The sequence below is a fragment of the Ursus maritimus genome, unplaced genomic scaffold (assembly GCF_017311325.1).
Source record: "Ursus maritimus isolate PB19 unplaced genomic scaffold, ASM1731132v1 scaffold_25, whole genome shotgun sequence".
Lineage (NCBI taxonomy): Eukaryota > Metazoa > Chordata > Mammalia > Carnivora > Ursidae > Ursus > Ursus maritimus.
The window spans coordinates 26,332,799-26,358,304 of NW_024425008.1; the positions used below are offsets into that span (position 1 = coordinate 26,332,799).

Consider the following 25,506-nt stretch of genomic DNA (forward strand, 5'->3'; position numbering starts at 1 on the left):
CAAATAACCAGAGAGGCCAGTTATTTGGCTTTTTGAATCCAGAAGACATAGCCCTCCACTCCACCCTCTCTCCTCACCAGTTTGCTCCTGCTCTTGACTCCCAGCGGCTCCCAGCTGCAAGTGGTGCTTTCTCATGTGCACATTCCTACTCCCACTCTGAGAGAAGGTCTTCCCACAGACTTGACACTGATGAGGCTTCTCTCCTGAAACACAGAGCAGGTTAAGACAGGGTAGCCAAAAAAACAGGGTACATTTCTGACAGCAAGAGAATGGACAGAGAAGTTCAGAGAATGTTAAACTAAACATAAGAGGATTTTTCTTCTCCCATTCTCCACCTAGCCTTGGAGGTCCCCAGACTCAAAACCTTCATACACCAGGGAAGGCAGGAAGAGTTCACCAGGAGGGCTGAGCACACCCATTGCTCCCAACTCCTATCCTTTCCAGGCCTACTGTACTGCTGCCTTCACAACCTCTTTGGTAGCAGATCATGGAAGCCACACAGAATATTTCCTTCCCTTTCCAGATAGAGTATTCCACGGACCTCCAGAACATGTACCATCCTCAAGGATTCCAACCCTGGGTTCAAAATACCCCCTTATCTCAGTTCCTGCCACCACTCACAGTCGGCAGCATTTAAACCGGTCGTTCTTCTACACAGTGATCTGAACTACCCTCTGTGTCCTCAAGTCCAAAGCTCTCAGTCTCCTGTTCGGACAACCACCCTTATAGCTGCGGTCAGAAACACATGCCTACAGGAGATTAGTAGGTGGCCAAAGTAAGTGAAATGGCCAGAAAATTTCCAGAAACGGAAAATCTATGGAGACAGAAAGCTGACCGGTGGTTGCCTAGATCTGGGGGTGGGAGCAGGAACTGACAACCAGGGGGCACAAAGGATCTTTCTGGTGTTGACAGAAGTGTTCTAAACCTGGATTGTGGTGATGACTGTACAATTTATATATTTTCTATCACTGATTTGTATGCTTCCAATGGATGAATTTTAAGGTATATGCATCATACATCAAAAAAGCTGTTAAAAGAGAACTACAATGGATGGATACACAGTGACTACACAGAAACCCATAAATCTACTGGAAGAAACAAGAGCACCAATTTCTTATTTTGAAAACTCGTAACTAAAAGAAATGAAAAGAAAAGGATCACACATTTTTCCTGCCTTTCCTGTGCAAATTACCAAATAGCCCTACTGGATAGAGAAGAGACCTATTATACACAGAAGAATTCCAGCTGATGTGACAGAATGATAGAATTAGAAAACCACCATTTTACAATCCTAATGAAATAACCAATTCAGGCATCACTCAGAGATGAAACCATACAGCAAAAGGTGCTAGGGAACTTTACAATGTGAAGATCAGGGTGTTACCACCTGAACCCACTGATAAATTCTGACAACCAAGCACTGTGTGGCTCCTGATACGATGATACAAAATGAAACACATACAACCATTTATATAACACATCCTTGCCAAGTCTTTGAACCTTTGAAGCTTTTAGGGCTTACTTCCACCTACAGGAAATCTAGGGAAACAAGTTAAATAACATAAAAGGAAGCAAACCAACAAATCCAGAATGTGGGACATTCTATAAAACCGAACTAACTCTTCAGTGGAATAAGTCTACGGCATGGGGGAAAAAAAAAAAAAAAGTGAGTATAGACCGACTTAGATTAAAGAACATTTTCTAAGTGTAATAATTAAACTAAGTATAATAATTAAACCTTACCGGATCCTGATTTAAACAAACTCACTATAAAAGACATTTTGAGACAACTGCAAAAAAACTAAACATGAACTGAGTATGAGATAAAACTAAAGAACTGTTAATTCTGAAAGGTATAACAGTATTGTTATTACGTAAGAAAACACCCTACAAGCCAAACAAAACATACCTGGAGGTCCACACGTAACCTAAGGTTATCAGTTTGCCACCTTCTGCTTAGAACTTGTCATCAGGTAAGAATGCAACTCTGAAATTCATATCCCTGATTGCTTACACCTCTCCAACTCCCTCGATCCCACCGAATTGCTTTGCTGTCCTCATCATAAATAACTTCCAGTTCCTTCTCTCCACTCCTCCTGTTTTGGCTTCCCTACGCTACCCATGGTTAACCATTTGAACAATTACTTGATTCCGTTCTAGAATCCCTCTCCACTCTTGAGTTCACTTCTGCCTTGGAAATCTCTACTTTGAATAACCTCCATGGTACATATCTGACGTAACTTATAAAGCACCCAACACAGTGCCAAATAAATTTGCTGATCTCCTCAGAAAAGCTCTGGATTAGGAAGCAATTCAATCAATGGCTCAGCTGAGTATAAAGCAATTATCAAGAGCCCTGATTTCTGATTCTGTCATGAGGAGCAAACTTTATGTCAAACAGTTTGTTTCTTTCTAGATTTCTTTCACCATTCCCCCACCCACCACCCTTTTATCTTTTTGGTTCTCCACCTTCCCTGAAATCTATGACTGCACGGGTTCTAGTACCTGAGTGAACCACCAAGTGTTTTCGCAGGCTAGAATACTCAGCAAAGGAACGGCCACATCCTTGGGCTTCACAAAGGAAAGGCTTCTCTCCTAGAGACAGAAAATGACATGAAGAGTCAGTCTTCTGATGAACTATTACTCTCTCTTTTTTTTAAAAGATTTTATTTATTTATTTGACAGAGACAGCAAGAGAGGGAACACAAGCAAGGGGAGTGTGAGAGGGAGAAGCAGGCTCCCCACAGCACAGGGAGCCCGATGTGGGGCTCGATCCCAGGACCCTGGGATCATGACCTGAGCCAAAGGCAGACGTTTAACGGCTGAGCCACCCAGGGCCCCTATCTATTACTCTCTTTCCCCATTAGCCTTAGCCAGTTTCTAATGACTTGCTCAGATTTCTTGAATTCGGGCTATGTAGTTTCGGTGGGGTTATCTATCCAGCAAGTGTCACCTCTCAGTGGTCTCCTAGCCGACAGCCCACCAGATAGCCCTGCCCTCTTTTTTAGAGTGGCTACCTCTGAGCATCACACTTCCTTCTCCTTCCTGGCTCAAGGGCTGACCCCCAGCTACACTGACCTATCTTCTTCAGTGATCCCATCCCTTTTGAGGGTATCAAGATTAACACTGCATATGCTGTCAGGATTTTTACCTTAGATCAATCCTTTTTATGATTCAGTTTCTAAATCCACTATAAAGTACACATTTTTAAAGGTTATAAAATAGGTTTTACGTAGTTCCACTGTCTAAAGCAAACACTGAAAACAGATATTCAGTCAGAGGTACAAAGAAAAATCTGTAACAATATGCTGAAAGTAGTTACATCCTGATAGTGCTATTATGGATGATTTCCTTTCTTCTTTGTGCTTCTCCATAATTTTTATTGTCTACCATATTACATTGTTATTTTAAAAAATCAAAGATGCATTGTAAAAACTAAATAAGGCCTGTAGACTAACTGACAGTACTATTAACTTTCTGGTTTTGATATTGTACTGTGGCTACAGAGGATGTCACTTTTTGGGGAAACTGGGTAAGGTACACAATACAACTCTGTACTATTTTCATAACTCTCATGAGACTGTAATTATTTCAAAATAAAAAGCGAAAAAAAATCAGAGATGCAGCTCGTATCTGAGGGTCACAGACTGGTGTGAGAGAGAAATGTATTCATAAATAGCCTTAATATAAATTCCTGTACAAAAAAATGCTTTAAGTATTTAGAAAAGGGAGGAATTCTGGGGTGCCTGGTTGCCTCGGTCCATTGGGCGTCCGACTTTTGATTTTGGCTCAAGTCGTGATTTCAGGGTGGTGAGATCAGGGTGGTGATATCTCATACTCAGTTCATGTTTAGTTTTTTTGCAGTTGTCTCAAAAATGTCTTTTACAGTGGGTTTATTTTATTTTTTTTAAGATTTTATTTATTTATTTATTTGACAGAGATAGAGACAGCCAGTGAGAGAGGGAACACAAGCAGGGGGAGTGGGAGAGGAAGAAGCAGGCCCATAGCATAGGAGCCTGATGTGGGGCTCGATCCCATAACGCCGGGATCACGCCCTGAGCCGAAGGCAGAGGCTTAACCGCTGTGCCACCCAGGCGCTCCGTGACCTCATCTTTATTAGTAGTGACACCAGTAATTAAAGCTACTGATTTTGGTGACTTACCATGAGGGCTGACTGTGTGCCAGACACTATGCTGAACATATTTAACTTGTAGTGTCTCAGTTCTCAAAATAATCTTTTGAGATTATATTATGTTAATTTTATTTTTTTAAGATTTATTTATTTCAGAGAGAGGGAACACACTTGAGCATTGGGGAGGGGCAGAGGGAGAGAGGCAGACTCCCTGCTGAGCAGCATGGAGTGGGGAGTGATCTCATCATAAACAGTGATTTGAACAAACCCACTGTAGGGGCGCCTGGGTGGCACAGCGGTTAAGCGTCTGCCTTCGGCTCAGGGCGTGATCCCGGCGTTATGGGATCGAGCCCCACATCAGGCTCCTTCGCTATGAGCCTGCTTCTTCCTCTCCCACTCCCCCTGCTTGTGTTCCCTCTCTCGCTGGCTGTCTCTATCTCTGTCGAATAAATAAATAAAATCTTTAAAAAAAAAAAATAAAGATGAGGTCACTTTTGACATTTCAGATAAACTGAGACGTCAGCATTTAAAAACAAAATCCTTGAAAGAGCTTTAGAGTCTGATCAGAATTCAAATCCCAACTCTGCCATTTCCTAGCTGTGTAATATCGGGCAAATTGTTTAACTCTCTAATCCCCTATTTCTTTGTCAATAAATACAGTATCTAATTCATAAAGTATCCTTGAGGATTAAATGAGACAATGTATATGTACTTGACACATACTAAATTGCCTCAATAAATGCTAACTTTTAATATTATATAATTCTGGCAACTGGGATCTGTGAGGCATCCAGGAGAAATGATTACACTGTGCCCTGAGACTGCAGCGAGAGACACGCCGAGTGAAATGGGAGAAACGACAAGTTCTGGAAATGATGAGCAATTAGGAGATTAACAAGGGAAAGCTAGCAGGAACTAGAATGAAGAGAGAAAATAAGGTCATACTCCACAGTAAAAGAAAGCATTTTAAGATGTTCAGTTTTTATCCAATCTACAAAGAGAATGAGCAACACGAGGATGAAGAGGTTAATGAATTCAACCACAGAGCATGGTAAACTCTACTTCTTCCCTTTTCTAGTCTGCAAGATGTTTTTTTTTGTTCTTTTATTCAAAGTGCTTCTTGGAGCAAGTATAGTTTAGTCTCTCAAGAAAAAGCCGAGAACAGAGCTATTGTGCCCTAAAACATATCCAACAGTAATGTCCACCTAGCAGGAATCACAGGGACATACCTGGAACAAATGTGGCTTCAGCTTGGGTTTCACTTTTTAATGCCCTTTAATTTTACCTACTGTCATTTTAGCAATGCGAGAAGAAAAAAGAGACAAAGAAAGTGGCAAAGAAGTGGGGAAGAACAGTTACACATCCTAAGAGACTGGTCTCGGTTCAGTGATTAAGCTCTGACAAGAAACTTAGCACATTTTAGGCCAAGCGGCTTGGAAAATCACCCTTGAAACTCTTAGAATGAGACTCAGGGTATCTTTCTTTGCACTTTTGATATTAACATGCTATTTGACTCAGATCAAGTCACTTTCCCATTCTGCTTCTCAAGCAAACTCCTCAAAGTCAGGCATTCATCTTAGCTTTTGCACTTCCCCCCTTACCTTATCCCACTTAGTGGCTGGAAGAGGCTCTGTATGGTTTCTGTGATTCAATAAATATTACCGATCAAAATTACAACCATGTAACATTTGAAGATATTTGGAAATACTGATTTTGTCCATATCTCATCATATCATTGTTATCAGAGAAGGTCTTATATCCCTTCCTACACTTTAGGTTCCTAGAGGCAGAAATCAACACTGTCCATTCCTCACACACAGGTGAAAGGTCAATAAATGTTACCGAATTAACTGAAAAGTGCCATGAAGCATGTGAAAAAAAGAAATTCCATTTTCAGAGTTCTAGCAACAAACCTAAACCTTCATTTCTATTCCCACCTCAGAGCCTTTCCTAAGGATAGGCAATCAAACCCTGAGCCAAGGGGTAGATTAACTACAGGAACGCTGGGGTTGCACGCACCTGTGTGGATGCGCAAGTGGTTCTTCAGATTTCCAGCTGTAGTGAACTGCTTGCCACAGCTAGACTCGGGGCACATGAAGGGCTTCTCCCCATTATGGGTCCTCATGTGCACCTTCAGCCTCTGCAGCACATAGAAGCTTTTCCCACAACCTTCTGCAGGACAGATGAAAGAGCGGTCATTTCTGGAAAAAAAAAAAATCACATAAGCAACAATACCTGAAAATGCTCTTTGCTAGAAAGGACAAATCCAAGCTCGTATTGCCTCTCAAAGCAGACAGTAAATCCCAAACCTGGATATACCAGAATCATCTAAAGTTTATTAAAACCACAGATGCCCCAGGCCTTACTCCCCACCCCCCTTTTTAAAAGTAATCTCTATGCCCAGTTCAACTTGGGGCTTGAACTCATGACCCCAAGATCAAGAGCTGCATGTTCTACCAACTGAGCCAGCCAGGTGCCCCACACCTTACTTCTTGAATACTGATTTCACAGGTTTATGAGTGACACCCATGCTTATGTATTTTTTTTAAGTTTTCCAAGAAATTATATTTTATAATGAGATTCCAGAACTCTTGTTCTAAGATGCTTAGGTGCCAAATGTCTTATTAAATATTTGTGAAGAATGAGGTAAATGAGACAATGCAAACCTTTCTATTAAAAAACAAAACATATCTTAATCGCAAGTGAACTGGAGCCCCTGCTTTCCTTTAATTTGTCAACTGGGGGACAAGCTCTTCCAGAAGCATCAACATTCTTGAGCTCCAAGTATGGAACCTCAGCTATGCTCACCGATGCGTTTTGAGATGGTACTTGAAGTGAGCTGGCCACACAAATGTCCTGTCACAGCCTTCAACTGTACATTTGAGCTTCTTTTCCACTTGAGGAAGGGGCCCAGAATCTTTGGGCTGCCCATCACCAGAACTGAGGTGGACATTTTCTCCTGTAACAGAGTCACATATTTGTAATCCAGGGAAGGAAGCTGCTGAGGTACTTTGGTTCAATCAATAAAGCTCCTGTACTTTACTCCTACTGATCAATAAGCAGATATCTATCTTCAGCCTCCCTAGCTCTCTTTATATCCATCAACCACAGAAGTGAGCACACAATTTGTTCCCACCCCCTTACTCCAGAGAATTATCAAAAGCCATCATGCTTTGTTTCACAAGACCAGGCCTCTTTGGCAAATGTAAGAAATGTCCACAATGGTTTCACATAAAAAAGGAGAGTTAAACCCAGTCTGCATTACACAAATTGGCAGGAAAGCATATACGTCAACACCTGGAGTGGGATGCTAAAGACGGCTTCCTGTTCTAGGTATTACCGAATTTATATTTATTTTAGGAGGGGCAGCCATTCTGGCTTAGTTCTCAGTTTATGGTTGTGATTTCTTTTGTAGATGATCATTCTTAGATTTCTATCTTCTGAGGTCAATTGGCTATTTCTATCATTTTAGAGTATAAGAATATCCTTCTAATTTCCTGTGCCACTTTAAGAATGCAAAAACTCAGCTGATTTTATAATTTCTAACCACATTTTAAAAAGCTAGAAATAACATCAACTGAGGTTTTTTGTTCAGAAGAACAAAAGGAAGGAAGAAGAGGAGCGTGCAATGCAGTGCCTCCCTTAAATTTAAGTGAAATCAATTAATTAAAGCTTTATATAAATCCCAGATTTACACGTAGTATTCCTTTTCTTTCATTGCCTTCAAGATATAGTTGGATATCAACAGAGAAAAATATTTACGACTACTTAATTACGCTACAAACAAACGGAGTTTATCTTTCTACTACATATACCTCAGAAGTAAGATTTATATTTCCAAATTTCCCTCTCAAAAGCCAAGAATAGGGACAATAAATGTGGTGCCCATCACATTTCCTGGAACCTGACAGTTGAGCTAATCATAAAACTAATTGCTCCAAGGTCAGAGTAGAATCTAAGATGCCTTTTGTTAGTTAGTATTAATTTTTTTCTTTTTTAATATTGTCCCACATAGTTTTTATTCAATTGAAAAAGAGCTGCACATAGGTAAATTTTAAACAGTACAAAACTGTATATACCATAAAGGAAACTCCCCACCAACTCCAGAACTCCAGCTAATTAATGTCTAATGAAAGATCAGTAGAAATCCCACGCTAATACAGAAATTTAAACCGCTGACATTTGGGGCTTTGTGCATTCAACGTTGTAGATAAAACGAGAACACTGACAAAATCATGAAATTTAAAAACTGCTCAGAAAATAGTGAATTGCCCTGTATTTGAGTCCTTATGAAATTAATCCCTTAAAAATACAAAAAACTGTTTGCAGAAGATGAATTAGCTTAAAATGACATCAACCAATGATAGTTTTGGATATTTAGAGATCATCTGATGAACTGGTTCCCCCCACCAAAAAAGAGAAAGACAAAGAAATTCAACACCTTATATAACACACGTTGGATAACACTGTAAACATTTTAAAGACCCCACAGTTATGTGAGGTCTTTGCATTTGGGATAAAATTTCCAGTGAGAGTATCATAGATAGCATGGGTCAGTAAACTTATCCAGTAAAGGGCCAGACACTAAGTATTTTTGGCTTGGAGGACCTTACGGTCTCTGTCACAACTACTCAACTTTGCCACTATAGCAGCCAGACAATTTGTAATGAATGAGGATGCCCGTGTTCCAACAAAACTTTATTTACAAAACAGGGGGTCATTTGGCCCTTTGCTAACCCCTTATATAAAGCATCATATACAAAATTTAAATATATGTGTATTTCAATCAACTTAGAAGTGAAGATGTGCTGTGAGAAACTACTACAGGACTCACAAAATGGCTTTAGTAACGACAAAGATATTTATGTTAAAGATGCATTTAAATACCAAATAAAATCATTTCATTATGTTAGTGGGTAAAAAGCAATATTAAGTTAATATATTTCATGATTTAAAATGTGTGTGTAATCAAAGTAATAAAATTTTCAAAAAACAACTTACAGTGTTTAATTTTATCTATAGGCCTAATGGTTTAGATATCTAAGTTAGCCCCCTAAAAAGGTTTTATGGAATCAGCTCATTGACAAAATAGAAGACTATCATATATTTGGGCTCACTTTATATTCAAGTACACAAGGTAGTTGTTAGGTAGTAAGGTAACATTATTTTGAGAGTAATAAAAACATCCACACAATGCTTTGCTGATTATAAAGCATTTCCCAGATAGAATCTTATTTAAATATCTCCAAAACAACCCAATCAGGTAAGCTACCTGATCTCTGTGTTCTGATCATGAGAAAACTGCAGCTAAGAAGGTTAAATCCCCCAGGCAGAGGATGAGTTAATGACGGCACCAGGTCTGGATCCCAGGTCTCCAGATGCCAAACCCAAAGTTCCCTCCCTGCACAGCTTCTTCCTAGCACATACAGCAGTACCTTCTTATTGCAATGAGATGCTGATGGTTTCAGGATCCAGAAATTAGCAAAAGCATCCCAGGAAGAATCTGAACTGTACAGCCTCCCCAAAATGGTAAAATTGGCCATTCTAAGCAGCACTACGATAGTCAAAGCAGAACTAATTATCTTGAAATTAACAGAAGTCTGGAGTTCTCTTTGCAGTGACATGGATGGAGCTAGAAACTATTACACTAAGTGAAATAAGTCAGTCAGAGAAGGACAAATACCATATGATCTCACTCACGGGTGGAATTTAAGAAACAAAAGAGGAAAGGGGAAAAAAAAGAGGCAAACCAAGAAAAAGACTCTTACCACTAGAAAACAACTGATGGTTGCCAGAGGGGAGGTGGGTGGGGGGGATGGGTGAAATAGGTGATGGGGATTAAGGAGTGCACTTGTGATGAGCACCTGGTGTTGAATCACTATATTGTACACCCGAAACTAATGCTAAGCTGTATGTCAACTAACTGGAATTTAAATAAAAACTTAAAAAAAAGAAGTTTGGAGTTCTCTATGTAGAAAAGATTTAAGTTAATGTTTCTAAAACTGGAATATCCTGAAATACTCTCAGGGATCCTTGAGAAAGTCTTTAATTTTTTATTTTCACTTGCATAGTAATCACAAAAGAATCATAAGCATATTCTAGATCAGCCACATGAGCTCCAAACAGCCATGTACCAACATAAGATTTCAGTGCTTAAGCTTGGTTTGTGATAATGATAATGTGTACCTTACCTTCATAATTTGTTGTAGTACCTTAACTGTCACAGATTAAAGAGAAAATATACAAGCAGCTCTAAAACAAAAAGTATTAGAGCATGTTACATGAGCCAAGGTTGTGCACTGGTTTAGGGGTGGTTTGAATAGAGTCATGGTCCTCAAGCTTTAACATGTACTGGAACCACTGAGAGGGCTTACTAAAAGATCGCATGTTTCTGATTCAGTAGGATGAGGCCTGAGAATTTGTATTTCTACGTTCCCAGGTGATGCTGATGATTCAAGGACTACATTTGAAAACTACTGGATAAAGAAAAATGGCACAGAGTTAGTACAGGCACGCTGAACTCCAAAGAAACAGCCCTATAGACTGGTTGGATATTTAAGGTCATATGATGAATGGGTTCCAAAAAAAAAAAAAAAAAAAAAGGCAGTGGTAGCTGCTACTAAAATTGCTAAACTGCTATGAGTAGCAATTCAGTTTCAGCAAAACACCATCATCTGCCAAAATAAAATATTAACTTTATTTTCACTGGTTTTGTAGTTTTATTTCTATTAATTAGCAATACTGTTTTGACTTTATAACAGTATAAAAGCTCAAAGTATAGGGATCAGTACAATAAAAACAATTCAAGATAACATCTTGATCTGTGAAAATGTTTTCCCTTTAAAGGGGCTCTGTACATTATTTAAAGCTGACAATTGAGAATGCTAGTGTTGTTGATTTTGCACACGTATCTGGCATAGCTGAGTTATTTTACAGAAAATAAGACAAACAACATACACATTTCTAGCTGTCTGCTCTCACCAACAAAATAACTTAGATTGCAGTCATTTCAAAATACAGTCATTGCATTACCAAAATCTCCACACGGAATACTGGAAATGAAAACGTCACAGGGTTCTCACCATTGCTGCTGGTTTTTGCATTCTTTGCCAGTTGTGCACGAGTAGCAGCAATCAAACTATCATGAGCCAACTCCTGAACCCGGAGGAACCATGGAATGCTACTGTCCGTGCTCTCACTGGAGAGGAAATCATTCCCTGAATCCTCTGCCTCATCTTGTACAAATACTAAGTGCTCAGCTGAAGAGCCCAGACCTGGAAGAAACAAGAGGATATGTAAAAGTTACCCATCAAGTTACCCTTTTATCAGCCCTGGCCCAGATACTTCGTGGCCTGAATCAGCTAGTCCAGATTTTCACCTCTCACCTCAAGCTTCTGTTCTCCTACTACATTAGGTTATCACCTTTCCACTCCCAGGTTTATCTTTCTTACCTCCTCTGGATTCAGAGGCAAAGCTGTCCCCCCAGGGCAAGCAAGCTAGTATCCTGATTCCCACCCTTCCATCATCTTCTCTCTGCCATCTACAAGCCATTCCTCTCTACTGGCCACCTTACAACCTCCCCTTAGAGCCTTTAAATCTGTCTCACCCATCTTTATTTTTAAAAAGAAGAGAAAATCCCTAGTACTACTCTAGCTATTCACTGTTTCACAGTCAAGTTTCCTGCAAGTGTACCTTCTAACTTTTTTTATCTACTTTCTCACCTGTCATCCGCTCCCCACCATGGTTAGAACCCTGGCCTCTCCTCTACTCCCTCAGTAACAATCGCTCTTGCTCGGGTCACCAGACATGCACTTCCCTCCTCATCTCACGAGCCCATCCTGTGGTATTTGGCATAATTTACTACCTTTTCTTCTTTAAGACATTTTCCCTCTCTTGGCTTCTCCCATACCACTCTTCTTCTGTTTACTTTATCCTCTCTAGCAGCTCCTCCCTACTCTTCTGTTACCCTCTTAAATGTGTTTTTTCCAGGGTCCCAGATTTGCCTTCTTTTGTTTATGCTCCTGAATCAAAGAATCCATGTTCACTGTTTCAGACATTTCCTGAATGCTGATAAGCACCAAAACATTTCTAGAACTCTGGATTCCTGTTTCTAATTCTCTAAAGGACACTTCCTCGTGAATGTCCCTCTGAAATCCCAACAACAACAACCACAAACTGGAACAAATCATGGTCCCCCCAACCCTGTTCTTGGGCTCACTATCTTGCTGAATGGCACACCCTAATTTCCCAAACGAGAAACTTCTGAGTCATCCTAAAGTCTGCCTTCTCCCTCTACACATTCAACTTATCACCAGACTATACCAATTCTCTAAAGTAATAATAAGGCTTCTTTCCATTTTAAGTATGATTGAGTAAAATATGCACCACCACCCCCCCAGTTTTTTTCTTAAGCATGAGCAGAGTTCAGAAAAGGATAAAAGAATACCTGCTCTTGTTAGGTTAAGAAGAATAAAAGAAGTGTTATCACTTGGCTGTAGATCTTGCAACAAGCTAGGAGACTCTGGAGTGGACAAAAACTCCGGGGACTTCTGTACAGTCTGAGCCCTTGTCTCCTCTCCGTCTGGGCCCACATTCACCTGAAGGCTTCTCAACACAGCCGAGGAAGGGACCTCCTTGGAGGAGTTTGTATGACTTGGAGTATCATCTAGCAAAGGGAAAACACCACGGCTTTATGTAGCACCTATCGCCACAGAGCTCGCCATTCTGATACACAGCACCGAATACCCTTATAACATCCCTTACAGGAGGAGCAGCATTTTTATTCTATAAATACAAAATTTCCCTCAGAAGAGAACAGAGAGATAACTTTCAGTTTTAAAGGGAGTCAGCCAAAATGTGAGGGACAGACTCGTTTGACACTTGGCAGTACAAACCAACCAACCACCCACCACATTTGGACATTACAGACCTTTGTCCTTTTAAGGCCAGAAATCAGTACTTTTCCCTCGAAAAATATAGTTTATACAATAAATACTAACTCAAGAATAGGATCTAAATTTAAATTATTTTTCTCGGGAAGAGATCCCTCCCTTTAATTTTTATAGCATGTACGTGACAGTTCTTTTGAGTCTTAGGGGGGGAAAGCCACAGCCTGAGAAATCACTAAAATTTTATAGAATCGTAAATATGTTTCATTATACTTCTGGGTTTACACTGAAATGTAAAGAAATAATTCAGAAGACTTGCTCTCTAGAACTTTATTCTAAGGGAAGGAATGAATTTCCAAAGGTTTTGGTTGCAATAAAATGAGGAATTGCACTACAGTGCTAAAGCACCCAATGTTTTCAGGGGTTTCAAGTCATCTTTGTAAAAGGCAGATCATTTTTTTTAAGGAAGATAACAGATAAGATTACACGAATGAAAGCGGAAGCCTAGGGATAGTACTGCCATTTCAAAGTCTAATGAAATAGTACAATATGAATGTCCTTAATGTCACAGAACTGGTTAAACAGTTAAGTTTATGTGATTAAAATGATTAACTGGTTTAGGGGCGGCGCAGTCGTTAAGCGTCTGCCTTCGTCTCAGGGAGTGATCCCGGCGTTATGGGATCGAGCCCCACATCAGGCTCCTCCGCTATGAGCCTGCTTCTTCCTCTCCCACTCCCTCTGCTTGTGTACCCTCTCTCGCTGGCTGTCTCTATTTCTGTCAAATAAATAAATAAAATCTTTAAAAAAATAAAATAAAATAAAATAAAATAAAATAAAATAAAATAAAATAATTAACTGGTTTAAATCGCAAATCTTTAGTTATGTATATTTTATCATACACAAAAAATTTTTTAATGAAGTTCATAGCAGTTTGTCATAGTAAAACACTGGAAAATAACTAAATATTCATCAACAGTATCATGGATAAAGAAGCTGTGGTTACAAACATATAACAGAACACTATACAGCAATGAAACCAAAAAACCACAGCTACACACGCAAGGAAGAATCTCACAACTACAGAGTAACAGAAGAAAGGTACAACAACATACATTCATATGATTCCAAGGTCTAAAAACACGTAAGATTACACTGCATTGCCTAGATCTCAGTGGTTAAACTTGGGAAACAAATATCGGTCAAACAGTTGAGGGCAGTGGTGACCTATGAAGAACAGAAGTTGTCTTTATCAGGGAGGAACCCCTGGGGGCTTGGGAGCTGGCAAGGTTCTACTTCTTGATTGGGTGGTGGGTATCTCCTTTATAATAATTCTTCAAAATGTATAAGTACAGGTTTTATACTTTTCTGTATCTATCACAAATCCCAACTAAAAAGAAAACATACCAGCCATGCATGATACACACATATTTAAGAGGGAGAGGAATAAAGTTAGGGAGGTATGTGCAGATACATTTGTGTTTGTAATATTATGTTTCATGAGCTGGGAGGTGAGTACATAGGTTTTCATTTATTATTATTGATAATTGGCTATCTAAAATATTTTTAATCAGGGTACCTGGCTGGCTCAGTCAGAAGAGCATGAGACTCTTGATCTCAGGGTTGTAAGTCTGAGCCCCACACTGGGTGTAGAGATTACTTAAATGAATAAATAAATAAAAACTTTAAAAAAATAAAATATTTTTAATCAAAATTAAACCTAAAGTTAATGCAGAAAAGAAGATTACTGATTTTGTTGTTCTTTTCACGTCAATATTGTTAAAATATTATTCAACAAATAAAATCAGGAGAGGAAAATTTAAGCCCAATGAAGATCAAAATTTATTAGCACATGGAAAAGTACACATATTGAAAATCCGCAAGGATCTGGGAAAACTCCAACATACCAGTAGAAAAACAGGAGTTGAACGACAGAAGATGTGCAAAAGCTAGGAACTAGACAAGGAAACCTTAAGTCAACATTGGTTGAATGTATCTGCCCTTCTTAAACCTTAAAACACTGAAAAAGATTTTAAAGTCACTTCAAAAAATCTAAGAAAAAAGGACACCACTAGAGGACAGTAACCAGAAAGTTTTATAATAAGCTATCACCAATCACCAATAGGTGGTGACCCTCCCCTGATTTAACATCAATATTCCAAATTTTAAATATTCCAATTTCCAGAAAACAAAGAACCCACTGCACCCAAAAATAATGTTCTCCTTGCTAACAGTCACGGAATAGGACCTCCTTCTCCCCATCCAAAGTTAATCTCACAAATCATGATCAGCATTCTAGTTACTCCTACCTCTCCTGGAGCCTCCCCACTAATTAGCCACTCTTTCTGTTTGCAGCTTCTCTAACTGGCTCTTTCCTCTTAGCATAAAACCAACCTCAAATATTTCAGATCTTAAAAAAGAATTCCGCCATCTACCTTATGTCCTTCTCTTTTTCCTTTCCATAGCAGGAGAGCCTTGAGAAGTGTAGTTACTTCCTCAACTATACTTAGCTTGCAGTGATACCTCAACCCTCTTCTACAACCTGGCTTTCCATTCCCTTTCCATGGAACAGGTCCTGCCAACGTCAACAATGGCCTTGTTGGTCCTCTCTCATTGGGACAGTTCCTATCTCATGGGCCTCTTAGAAGCATCTGACACACTGACTATTCTCTTAAGTTCCATGCCCGTACTCTGTACCAATATTTCTCTTATTGCTCTAGCCTTCCCTTCTTCCCTCCTCCATAGGCTCTCCTGCTTTACCCTGTATCTTGAATAGGGAGTTCCACATTGGTCTTTTCTTCTCACTCTCACATTCTATGAATGATCCTATCCGTTACTATGGCTTAAATTACTAATGCACTTGTAACTCCCATGGTTGCTTATTCTCCATGATTCCCAGTATTTACAGTTTTTACCAGTCAGTTATAAAGTCATTTATCCCATTCCACCAGTATGACAGAGCAAGCTAAGCTCTTAAAACTTGCTTATCTTATTTCTTGCAATCTTAATTTTTACCTGGTAACATTAGCCGACTGCATTCTGAGGCCTCAGTCACCGGAAGGAGGGACAAACAAGTAATGTCTTTAGCTTCTGATTCTACTAGCCCCTGTCCCAATGGGATGGACGTATTTTGAACAAACTGTACCAGGAGCTGGGGGGAGGAGGGAGAAAGGGGAAGACGAAGAGACAATAATGAAAAATACAAGTTGTTAGGAATGATCTAAACCTCTGAATTTACCAAAAGTTCATAGCATAATTAAATCTTTACTGCTCACTAGTCTCAACCACATTCACAGAAAAACTAGATTAACTACGAAATAACATTTAAAGCTATTTTTATCAAGTGCTCTGTTTCAAAGAAAAGCTGTATTATATTGGTTCATTTAAACCTTACCATAAAACAGTAAGACTAAACATGTATTTTAAAGATAAGGAATCAAAAAAATAAATAAAGATAAGGAATCAAGTCAAAGACATCAACTGACTTATCTAGGTCACATGACTAGTAGGGGAAATAATTCTTTAAACTTACGTAACCTGATTCCAAATTCATTGACCTTTCCACTATGTGACAGAGAAGTGCTAAAATTAAAGCAAGAGAAATGAATAAAAATAACAAAATGTTTAGGGGCGTCTGTGTGGCTCAGCCAGCTAAGCATCCGACTCTTGATCTCAGCTCAGGTCTTTATCTCAGGGTGGTGAGTTCAAGCCCCACATTTGGCTCCACGCTAGGCATGGAGCCTACTTAAAAAAATAAATAAAAATAAAATAAATAATAAATAATGTTTAAATCCTCTAATCACATTTAGAAAGAAAACACTTTCAGATATACACAAAATTACTGAAAAATGGTTGTGGTAGTAAATATTTATATATGTATATACACATCCACATATATATCATGCATATAAAATTTTGTCATCATGTAATTACCTAGGTTGTAATAACTTATACTTACTTAAACATAAAAAGTGATAGGTAAAAAGGAGTTTTTAAATCTTTGAGAAAGTACTTTGTGATAGAAAAAATAATAAACTAGTAGTTACAACCAAAACAATATGGCCCACAAAACCTTAAATATTTACTATCTGGCTCATTACAGAAGTTTCCTGACTTCCTGAACTAAGGACAAACCTTGGAAGATAGCCCACAAAAAAAAATAAAAATAAGTAAATAAATAAAAGGCACTGCCTGGGCTCACCTCTGGTTTGGATTCTAACTCATCTGATAACATTGATTCAGCTTCCAAATCCTGTAGCTGTTCAGGGGATAGGTTAAAAATTTAATTCAGAGTCAGTGACACCTTCCTGTTATGCTCATATTCCTCTAGGAAATGCTATGCTTTTCCTGTAAGATGCTGTGCTGGGTGGGTAATCAATTTAGCCTAAAAAAGGATAAGGGAGAGAGAGAATTAGAGTAGCAGAAAAATGTAGCTAAATAAACAAAGGCACTTCTCTACACATCTGAAAATCACAACAAGCAAGCAAATAAAAAATTCAGACCAAAACACTTGCTTTAAAATAGAACAAGCCCAATAGATGTCAAAATCCATTAAAAGTTGTACTTCGTAGAATTTCAACTTCTAATAGTCTATTTTAAGAAAAGGTCTTAAAATAGAAAAAATATATGCCCACAGAATTTCATGTTTCATATTGTTATAACAATAAACAACTGCAAGCAAGATATAAATACACATACATACCCAACACTTAGGGAATGATTTATTAGACTATGGCACTGTCACTTAAAAATATGGTTATAAAAACAACGCAACAACAAAAAGTGCTAATGACATGTTAAATTACAAAAACAAAATACAAAATTATATATTTGCTATTATTAAAACTAGTTAAGATATGAACAGAGGGGCGCCTGGGTGGCACAGCGGTTAAGCATCTGCCTTCGGCTCAGGGCGTGATCCCGGCGTTCTGGGATCAAGCCCCACATCAGGCTCCTCCGCTATGAGCCTGCTTCTTCCTTTCCCACTCCCCCTGCTTGTGTTCCCTCTCTTGCTGGCTGTCTCTATCTCTGTCAAATACACAAATAAAATCTTTAAAAAAAAAAAAAGATATGAACAGAAAAAAGTAAAAGGAAATTAATACAACTATGATAGTAGCTATCAGGTGGCAGGCTGGTATGACTTATTTTTCCTTTCTCAATTTCCTCATCTTTCTAAAAGTAGTTATACAGTCAAAATCTGAAAAGTGTTTCCCAAAAGTAGTAACCTTGGAACCCTGATGTAGCTATTTTCCCCCATAATTAAAATTCTTACTTTTTATCACTTAATTTTTTTCAGACTTTGACAAAAGAGTCCTCTGTATTTTGTACAATTGTTGCTAAACTTGGGAGCACTACCATATACAAAGTAATTACACAGTGTAAAATGTACTCAGGAGGGAGTTTTCAATTAATACCAAAGTTGACTGGAAAGTTAGAACAAGGCAGGCTTACTCTGCAAAAAAGACATTTAGAAGTTCAGGAATAAATTTTTATTACTCTGTTGGTTCCTTCCTCTCCCTCTTGCTAGCTTCCAGAAATCCTCACTTTCATCATAAAAAAGTAACAATTCACAAGATGTAAATGAAAGTGTCCTTTTATTTAAGTTTCCTACATAAAATCAAGTATCATAAATCTCTGATTTTTTCTTCCTAATTCAAGCTCTATACATAATAGTTCAATGTTGTTTATTCATCCCTCTTTTTCACAGAGGAAGGAACCAAGGCTCAGTGCATCACTTGCTCAAGTTATTAAGTTGCAGAACCAGGACTGCTGCCCAGAGCAGGTCAGCATGAATAGTGATTACATCTATCTATGTCTGACCTTGAAACACCAGGGTTTAAGAAGTCCTTCTCCCCAATTCCAGTTCATCTTAAGAAGCCAAGAAATAACCAAATATTTGTTTAGGTTATTCTTAAGGTTCCTCAAACTCTGAGTTTCCAGGATTGTAAAATCTCTAAGAAACTAGACAACTATTAGCTGCCTTTTATATTCGTTAGGTTTCTTAGAAACCAATGATGCTTGCTGCGTTTCCATTATCCTTACCTAATGAAAAATGAAAAAAAAAATGAAGTTTATGAATATGTGCACTGAACAAGAGAAAAATCATGTACTAGATCTTAGATACTTTTGCAAAGCTGTAATAACAATTTAAAGAAGGAAGCTGCCATCTCTCTTATAGTTTAAGAGCCACATCTCATCACATTTCTCAAGGGTCCATGGTTATCTACGATATCTTTTTATTTTAGTATATTCATTTCAGTGATAATTTTTCAAGAAAATAACACAAGCATTATCTTGGAACAAATGGATATCCATATTATAACTGAGTTCTGCCCGAATTTGTTGCCCATGTTTGTGGTTTGTATGTGCACTATATGAACTAAAGAGTGACTAGTAGGATAGAGTAGCATAGGCAGGCTGACCTTAAAAGAATCTGCACCGGAGCACTCAGTACCTTATCAAGTGTACTGTGTGAATCTCATCTTTAACACAGCAACTTGCTATGTATATTAGCCGAACTGTGATGGCAAATATGCAATTAAATTTGTTTCTATCCTCAATTCCCATCATCATTTAACAGGTTCCAAAAACCGCAATGCAAATTTTTAAATAACGGCTTCACTGAGATATAATTCATATAGCATACAATTCACTCATTTAAAGACTACAGTTAAATTGTTTTTAGTATATTCAGAGTTGTGCAATCACAACCACAACCAATTTTACAACAATTTCATCACCCCAAAAAAGAAACCTTGTACCTATCAGCAATCACTCCCCATTTCCTCCCAAACCCTCCCCTGACCAGGCCTAGGCGACCACTAATTCCTGTCTCTATGGATTTGCCTATTCGAAACATTTCATATAAATGGAATTACACATGTGATCTTTTGTGCTTGGCTACTATCACTTAACATAATGTTCCCAAGGTTCATCCCTCTCGTAATATGAGTCAGTGCTTAATTTCTGTTGCCAATAATATTCTATTGTATGAATATACATTTTATTTATCCATGTATCGCTTAATGGACATTGGATTATTTCTACAATTTGGCTATTATGAATAATGCTGCTATGAACATTCATGTACAAGTTTTTTAGTAGACATATGTTCTTACTCTTTTGGATATATACCTAGATGTGGAATTGCTAGATCATATAGTAACTCTATGATTAACCTCTTGAGGAATTACCAGGCTGTTTTCCAAAGTGTCTACACCATTTCATAATCCCACTAGCAGTGGATTTCTCTACATCCTCACCAACACATTATTATAGCCCTCCTAGCAGGTGTGAATGGTAACTCATTGCGGTTTTGAGTTGCATTACCTGATGGCTAATGATGTTGCATATCTCTTCATGTGTTTATAGACCATTTGCACATCTTTTCAGGAGAAATACTCAGATCACATGCCCACTTTTTAAATTGAGTTGTCTTTTATTGTTGAGTTGTAAGAGTTCTTTATATATTCTAGATACAAGCCCCTTATCAGATATATGATTTGCACAAACTTTCTCCCATTCTGTGTGTTCTCATTTGCAACACAAATCTTATCTTCATTTGAACAAGGCAACTCTAACTCTGCAGTTATTTAACAATACCTCATTAAAACTGGCATTCAAGGACTTCTAGTCAGTTTTGGTTACATGCGAAATCCTGTATCACACGCTGCTTAACAATGTCTTGACATTTTAAATACATACCTTGTATGATATTCTCTGCATAGTATTACTGAAGTTAAAACGTAGAAACACAGGAAATATATTACTGAATTCAAGGCTAAATCTTTCCACTATTAAGTTCAAATTTAAGTACTGCATTTCAGCAAATCGACATCTCTACCAAATATGAATGTTATTTTAAATTTTGTTTTATGGTGTGGTTTACAACTGTATACTCATTCATAAAGATATAAATCCATGGCAACAACTGATATAATTGCAATAGCCTAAATTGTACTACCTACATGGTTCCCTAGAGCCATCAAAACATTAGACTGCTGATATTGTAATAAATTTGTATCATGGCAGATGGTAACTACCCTTATCTTGGTGAGCACAGAGTAGTGTATCAAATTGTGGTAATGTATCAAACTGTCAAATCATTATGCTGTATACCTGAAACTAATTTAACATTGTATGTCACCTATTCATCAATTAAAAATAAATATATATTAGATTGCTTAAAGGAAACAATCTTGGTTCAGCATAGGTTAATTTTTTTTTTTTTAAATCCACTGACCCTACCACTGCTATTATTGAATTATTTGTAAACTTGTTTTGATTTTGCAGTTGATTAAGAGCTCCTGGGAGCTTCAGCACTGGCAGGATAAGAATTACTACCTAGCTTTATGTCAAAGTATATTTAGAGTAATCATAATAAAAATTTGCCAGTATGAGGGCCAATATAGTGTTCAATGCATTGTTCTTCCTTTGAATGCAATTTGCATGACAGTGGAGTGAAAGGCACTACTCTTACTCAAAAGGAAACTATTTTGGGGGGCACCTGGGTGGCTCAGTCGTTAAGCGTCTGCCTTTGGCTCAGGGCATGATCCCAGCTTCTGGGATGGAGCCCCACATCAGGCTCCTCCGCTATGAGCCTGCTTCTTCCTCTCTCACTCCCCCTGCCTGTGTTCCCTCTCTCCCTGGCTGTCTCTCTCTCTCTGTCAAATAAATAAATAAATAAATAAATCTTTTTTTTTTTTTAAGTTTAAAAAAAAAAGGAAACTATTTTTAAGGTAATTATGGGTCTTAAGGAGAGCCTTCTTATGCTATTAATTAAGATAAGAGACTAGAAATGTAATATTGGGGGCGCCTGGGTGGCGCAGCAGTTAAGCGTCTGCCTTCGGCTCAGGGCGTGATCCCGGCGTTATGGGATCGAGCCCCACATCAGGCTCTTCCCCTATGAGCCTGCTTCTTCCTCTCCCACTCCCCCTGCTTGTGTTTCCTCTCTCGCTGGCTGTCTCTATCTCTGTCGAATAAATAAATAAAATCTTAAAAAAAAAAAAAAAAAGAAATGTAATACTGAGTAGTCACCCCAAATTCTTCAATGTGAACACTAATATTTGTTCTTTTTTTCTAATCTTTATCTGGTAGACAGGCAAAATTTATATGCCCTTATTTCCTTTCACATTAGAAAAATTACTAATTTAGCCCCATAAATAACAAAAGAGATAATGACATTTAACTATCAGCAACCAAAGGTAGGCCCATCAATTTGTATTTTCCACAAATCATAAATAAGGCATCTTGGCTCTGGAGAGAGTTCACAACAAAACAAAATTATCTCAGACACCCAGGGATTAGTCTAATAAATATTATTAATAAATATGAAATAAGTAGTTCTAGTTAGACCCTTTTCTCCCTTTACTCTTGGCAACAACGGAATTTTACTGTGTGCATGGTTCCCCTATGGCCACCAAAGCACATTAGACTGCTTACAGAAAACAACCTTGGTCCAGCAGAAATTCTACTCTTTAGAAATCCACTGACCCTGCCAATCCTATTATGTTAATAGCTAATAATAGCAGAAAATGTTATATGTTATCCCACAGTCAGCCTAAAGGTTAAAAAGAATGCAGGCAATACAAACCTTTGCAATGAACCAAAGCAAAGAACACAGGCAGCCCTGAAAAGTTCTGTAAATTGGTAACAAGAGAACTCATAAAAAAAGCAAAGCTGATTTAAGACAATAGGAATCTCTATGATCTAGACCTTCCTGAGAACAATTCTCCTTCTGTTTTTAGCCAAATAAATAAATCCTGAGAACTGAAGTCTGATTAACTGCATTTTTCTTCTACAGTACACTCAATATAATTCAGCAAATTATGCATTAAGTAGCTAAGTTAAATAAAGAAGCTGAGATATGTTTATTAAAAAAAAGAAAAATCAAAGGTCTCTAAAACAGAAATCTAAATTCTGCCTCTGACTTTTTGGTTGAGACTTAGGCAGGCTACTCATCTTCTGGGCCCTAGGAAATTCATTTGAAATACAGATGAAACAAATCTACCCTAGGATTATTTATATATCGGTCAAAAGAAATAATCACAAAATTCTTCAGAAAACAAAGCTCTGCATAAGTGCTTAAGAAACAAGTAAACAGGGCACCTAGGTGGCTCAGTCAGTTAAGCGTCTGCCTTCAGCTCAGGTCATGATCCCAGGGTCCTGGGATTGAGTCGCATGGGGCTCCCTGCTCAGTGGGGAGTCTGCTTCTCCCTTTGCTGCCCCCCCCCCCGCTCCTGCTCTCTAGCTCACTCTCTAGCTCAAATAAGTAAATAAAATCTTAAAAAAAAAAAAAAACAAGTAAATGTTTCAAATGCTTTTATACTCTAAAAGATTAAGAAATGCGCCTGGCTGGCTCAGTTGGTAGAGTGTGTAACTCTTGATCTTGGGGTCTTGAGTTCAAGCCTCATGTTGGGAGTAGAGATTACTTAAAATAAAATCTTTAAAAAAAAAAAAATCTGCCTTTTATTAACTGAGTCCAAATTCCTTATAAAGCAGTGGTTTTCAAACATTTTGACTGCAAATCACAGTAAGATACATTTTCCATCATACCCCAGAGAATGAAATACTCACTGAGACACATACAAATAACACATTTACATGAAACAATACTAGCCTATGCTAATCTCAGGCACTCTGAATTTTTTAAAAATAAAACTCACTAAAGTGATCTCAAAAGCTACTTAAAAGATTTCATCCCAAAGACTGAAAACAGTATCAAGTATCTTCAAAAGTCTAAAATGCATGTTAAACAGAGACTCAGCCATAAAACATAAAGCCATTGATATAAACCTGCTATAAATATATATTACAATCAGCAATTATCATTAGAGTCTTGGGGAAACTGAAATAACTTGAATCCTCACACAAGACAGGAATTAGTGGTAACACCATGTTAGGAGGGCAGAGATGGTCTAAAACTAATGCAGGCCACATGGAGAAATACTGGGCGGGAAAACCAAGCCAAAATAAACTAAACTACAACAGGAGAACAGACCTGATACAGGTGGTATCTTGCCTCAGTCCTGACTGCCATACAGAAGGGAGTGTATTCCAAAGGGAAAGATGACCAGGGGCTTTTACAGCTCTGCCTCAGGAAAGAAACAGAACATCATTGTGTCAACTTCTAAAAAGCAATGTGATTCCACCCTAGGAAAACAAAGCCTAGAATACCAGTACTGCTCTTACTCTAGGGAGGCAGAAAATGCCTTGACCTTGACCCAGTTTCAGAAAGAAAGGGGGGGGAGGTGAGGAAAAAAGAGGGAAGAAATTGAGAAACACTGTGGTCCCTTCAATTGGTAACCAATCTGCTTCTCAGTTCCGTCCATATGTACCTGCGGCTGACCACAAATATAGACCCAAACAATGCTTCACTAAAAATGAAAAACTAAAACAAAAATTCTACTAATGGTAGGGAATCACCATGATCAAAAATGAAAATTAAAAAAAGAACAGTGTAAATTTTGGTATAAAACAGTAGTCCTGGAATGCCTGGGTGGCTCAGTTGGTTAAGCGTCTGAGTGGGTAGCCTGCTTTTCCCTCTGCCTGTCACTCCCCTCTGCTTGTACTTGCTCTTAAATCCCACATCAGGCTCCTTGCTCAGCGGAGAAGCTCCTGCTTCTCCTTCTGCCTGCCACTCCTACTTGTGCGCGAGCTCGCTCTCTGACAATTAAATAATCTTAAAAAAAAAAAAACCCAAGTAACTTTTTATATCCGTATCTAGCGTATTATGGAAGTTGATTAAATTCTAACAACACAGTGGTAATAGGTACTAGTGAAAGAAATTTGGAATGGAGAACTGTGAAGCCAGAATGAAACTTATAAACTATAGGATTCATCCCGGGCTTTCCCTCTGCCTTCCCAGGATCTGCTGAGGTGTTCCATTCCCACAGCCCTCATTTTTATTCCAGTCACCTCCCCATTTCTCTGCAATCCTTCAGAGCCAAATTTATCAAGAGACTTGTCTCCACTTTCAAATCTCCAATCACTATCCAATCCCATCACTTCACCAAAACTTTTCTTGTAAAGATTACCAAAGATCTTCATGTTACCAAATTCAATGGACACTTTGTAGCCCTTCTTGACCTTTGCAATGAACAACTACTGTTTTTAATTATCTCACATTCATTTCCCCTGTGTGGGTGACAGATCTATGTTATGTCTGGGGATCTACCCCTCCCCCATTGGATACATCCTTGGTCGAGACTGTAGATCAAGGTGTTCTCTTCTTCACTGGCCCAACTGTTGGACACTTGACCCATAGTGAACAAACCAGACACTTTTCCTCAGAATGTGAATTCTGAAAGAACTAACAAAGGGCTGAAAACTGCTGCAGCAGCCCATTCATGCGAGTAATGCTGCTAGCAGCCTCCCCGGGGCTGCTCCAATTCCTGTCCTTCATAAAGCCAGGGCCTTCATCATTTCCTTTGGTCCCAGGAGCTGCCCACATCCTTGTTATAAATTCCTCTTCTGAAGCAAACTGGTCAC

The 25,506-nt window shown here is 38.4% G+C and overlaps 1 protein-coding gene across 4 annotated transcripts in view; it reads right to left on the reverse strand.

The window, feature by feature from the left end:
- Window positions 1-25,506, reverse strand: part of ZNF410 (zinc finger protein 410) — a 38,258-nt gene that overhangs the window by 8,529 nt on the left and 4,223 nt on the right. Inside the window, exons 1-9 of one of the 4 annotated variants that reach the window (XM_008699909.2) lie at window positions 24,017-24,652; window positions 17,219-17,401; window positions 16,033-16,168; window positions 12,579-12,797; window positions 11,215-11,406; window positions 6,941-7,091; window positions 6,152-6,333; window positions 2,506-2,595; window positions 78-203 (exon numbers count right to left, since the gene is read on the reverse strand). In XM_008699909.2, the coding sequence (XP_008698131.1) occupies window positions 78-203; window positions 2,506-2,595; window positions 6,152-6,333; window positions 6,941-7,091; window positions 11,215-11,406; window positions 12,579-12,797; window positions 16,033-16,168; window positions 17,219-17,251 (1,129 nt within the window). In that variant the 5' untranslated portion in view covers window positions 17,252-17,401; window positions 24,017-24,652. Of the gene's footprint in view, window positions 1-77; window positions 204-2,505; window positions 2,596-6,151; window positions 6,334-6,940; window positions 7,092-11,214; window positions 11,407-12,578; window positions 12,798-16,032; window positions 16,169-16,549; window positions 16,586-17,218; window positions 17,402-18,837; window positions 18,858-24,016; window positions 24,653-25,506 lie in introns of those variants that run through there. The other 3 variants (XM_008699914.2, XM_008699918.2, XM_008699924.2) reach the window with 3 other exon arrangements.